The sequence below is a fragment of the Setaria italica genome, chromosome I, assembly GCF_000263155.2.
Source record: "Setaria italica strain Yugu1 chromosome I, Setaria_italica_v2.0, whole genome shotgun sequence".
Classification (NCBI taxonomy): Eukaryota; Viridiplantae; Streptophyta; class Magnoliopsida; order Poales; family Poaceae; genus Setaria; species Setaria italica.
Window position 1 is genome coordinate 14,503,521 of NC_028450.1, and position 1,960 is coordinate 14,505,480.

Here is a 1,960-nt window from a genome sequence, read left to right on the forward strand (position 1 = left end):
CATCCCTAAATCGCACACAGTGGGGCATATGGAAGCTAACATGTCACATGGTAAGTCCTTAACATATTTTATTATTAGTAAAAAATGGCATGTGAATTGATCGCCTTGTACATGCATCTAAATCTGGCCAGCTCATTACACAGTTGGAAATAGCCCAACTACATTTCACTGTTAGCAGTTGAAGTTTTAATTTGTCGTGTACCCTGACCGCTTCCCTCCAAATCTGGAGCCCATCACTCACGGATCCACCTCTCCTACAAAACCCCACCGTGGCACCACCACACGCTGGCTCACTGTACCATCGCAAACTTCCCACCAATGGAAATGGCCTCTCACACCGTCCTCTCCCTTCTCCTCCTCCTCCCTTTCCTCTTCGCCGCGGCAGCCGACGTCGCCCCTGGTCCATCCCCACCCGGGGAGCTCAACCTGACCGGCATCCTTGAAAATGGCGGGCAGTACTCGACGCTGCTCCGCCTCCTGCAGACCACCCGGATCGCCCAGCAGCTCACCGAGCAGCTCAAGAACTCGTACGACGGCCTGACCTTCTTCGCGCCCAACGATGACGCCTTCACCAAGCTCAAGACGGGCACGCTCAACGGCCTCTCCGACCAGCAGAAGATCCAGCTGCTGCTTTACCACGTCCTGCCCCGGTACTACAGCGTCACCACCTTCCAGACGGCCAGCAACCCGCTGCCCACCGAGGGGTCGGGCCCCGGCGGCATGTACACCGTCAACGTGACCACCACCACCAGCAGCCACCTGGTGAACATGTCCACGGGCGTCGTCGACGTGCCCATCAGCAGCACGCTCGTGGCCAGGTTCCCGCTCGCCGTCTACTCCATCGACGCCGTGCTCCTGCCGGAGCAGCTGTTCGGCGCGTCGCGCAAGGCGGTTGCGCCGGCGCCCGCGGGGCAGGCTGCTGGAGCGGCGGCTGGGAAGGCGGCAGCGCGGAAGAAGGGTGGTGTCCCGAAGAGCGACGTGGCAGCGGAGCCGTCGGCAGCGGGGAAGGAGACAGAAGACAGCACGAAAGCGGCGGCGGCTTGTAGAGGGATGAGTGCGGGGTGGACGACGATTGCTGCTTTTGCTCTCATGGCCGTTGTCAATCTGGTCGGCGCTTGAGAAGTGTGTTTGCTTGTGTCTCTTTGTAATTTACGTCTTATTTCGCCATCTTCCAGTTACTAATAAGTTTACTTATGTCATGGTTTTGTACGTAATATTGTGATAAATGATGATATGATTCACTTGTACTTATAAGCAGCTCACTCTTCCTCTGTTCTAAATTTCTCATGAATTACAGTCGATATATTTCCGGACCGCCCAATGCATGTTGTCTTCAACATCCAGGCAATCACGTCAGTTGATATACACCTGCTGCTCTCACCAAGGCACCAATGCAAGGCCTTGCTACTCCCTCCGTTCCAAATTGTAAATTATTTTGTTTTTTCTAGATTTATAAATATTATTATGCATGACATTCATTATATCTAAATATCTAAATGTATAATAATATCTATAAACCTAGAAAAGTCAAAACAACCTATAATTTGGAATGGAGGGAGTACATTGCTATGTTGCTGCCTACCGTGCAGAGCATCCATAGAAGCCTGAGGAACCTCCAAAACCCTAAACTCCGTCCAGCGACAATTGGCATAATGATCAAAGCTTGGCATCAACTGTAACAAAGACAATGAAGATCTCAAGCCATTTAGTGTACGAAATTATCGTTTGAACCGAATTTGAGCAAAGGGAAAAGAAATAAAGACAAAATGGAGCAAATTTGAGCTTGCATTGGGCTAGATACTGTTTACATTGCACAGAAGGTACATTCCTTGCTCTGTACAAATGTTGATAAATCATTGATGTTTTCTTGTGCATTAAAACGAATAGCTAGCAATTTGAAACATGCTTGGAATCATTTCAAAACTACATCTATGTCCTTAAACTTCGGCAATGACTTCAT

At 49.9% G+C, this 1,960-nt stretch overlaps 1 protein-coding gene across 1 annotated transcript; it reads left to right on the plus strand.

Moving 5' to 3' along the window:
• Window positions 1-272: 272 nt before the first annotated feature.
• LOC101780027 (fasciclin-like arabinogalactan protein 6) lies at window positions 273-1,260 on the plus strand. The gene has a single exon (XM_004952274.2). The coding sequence runs from the start codon at window positions 319-321 to the stop codon at window positions 1,117-1,119; it is 801 nt and encodes a 266-aa protein (XP_004952331.1). The 5' UTR covers window positions 273-318; the 3' UTR covers window positions 1,120-1,260.
• The last annotated feature ends 700 nt before the right edge of the window (window positions 1,261-1,960 follow it).

Excerpts from the sequence above, each read along its gene's own strand:
- LOC101780027 (XM_004952274.2), top strand. The coding sequence starts at position 319 with ATGGAAATGGCCTCTCACACCGTCCTCTCCCTTCTCCTCCTCCTCCCT.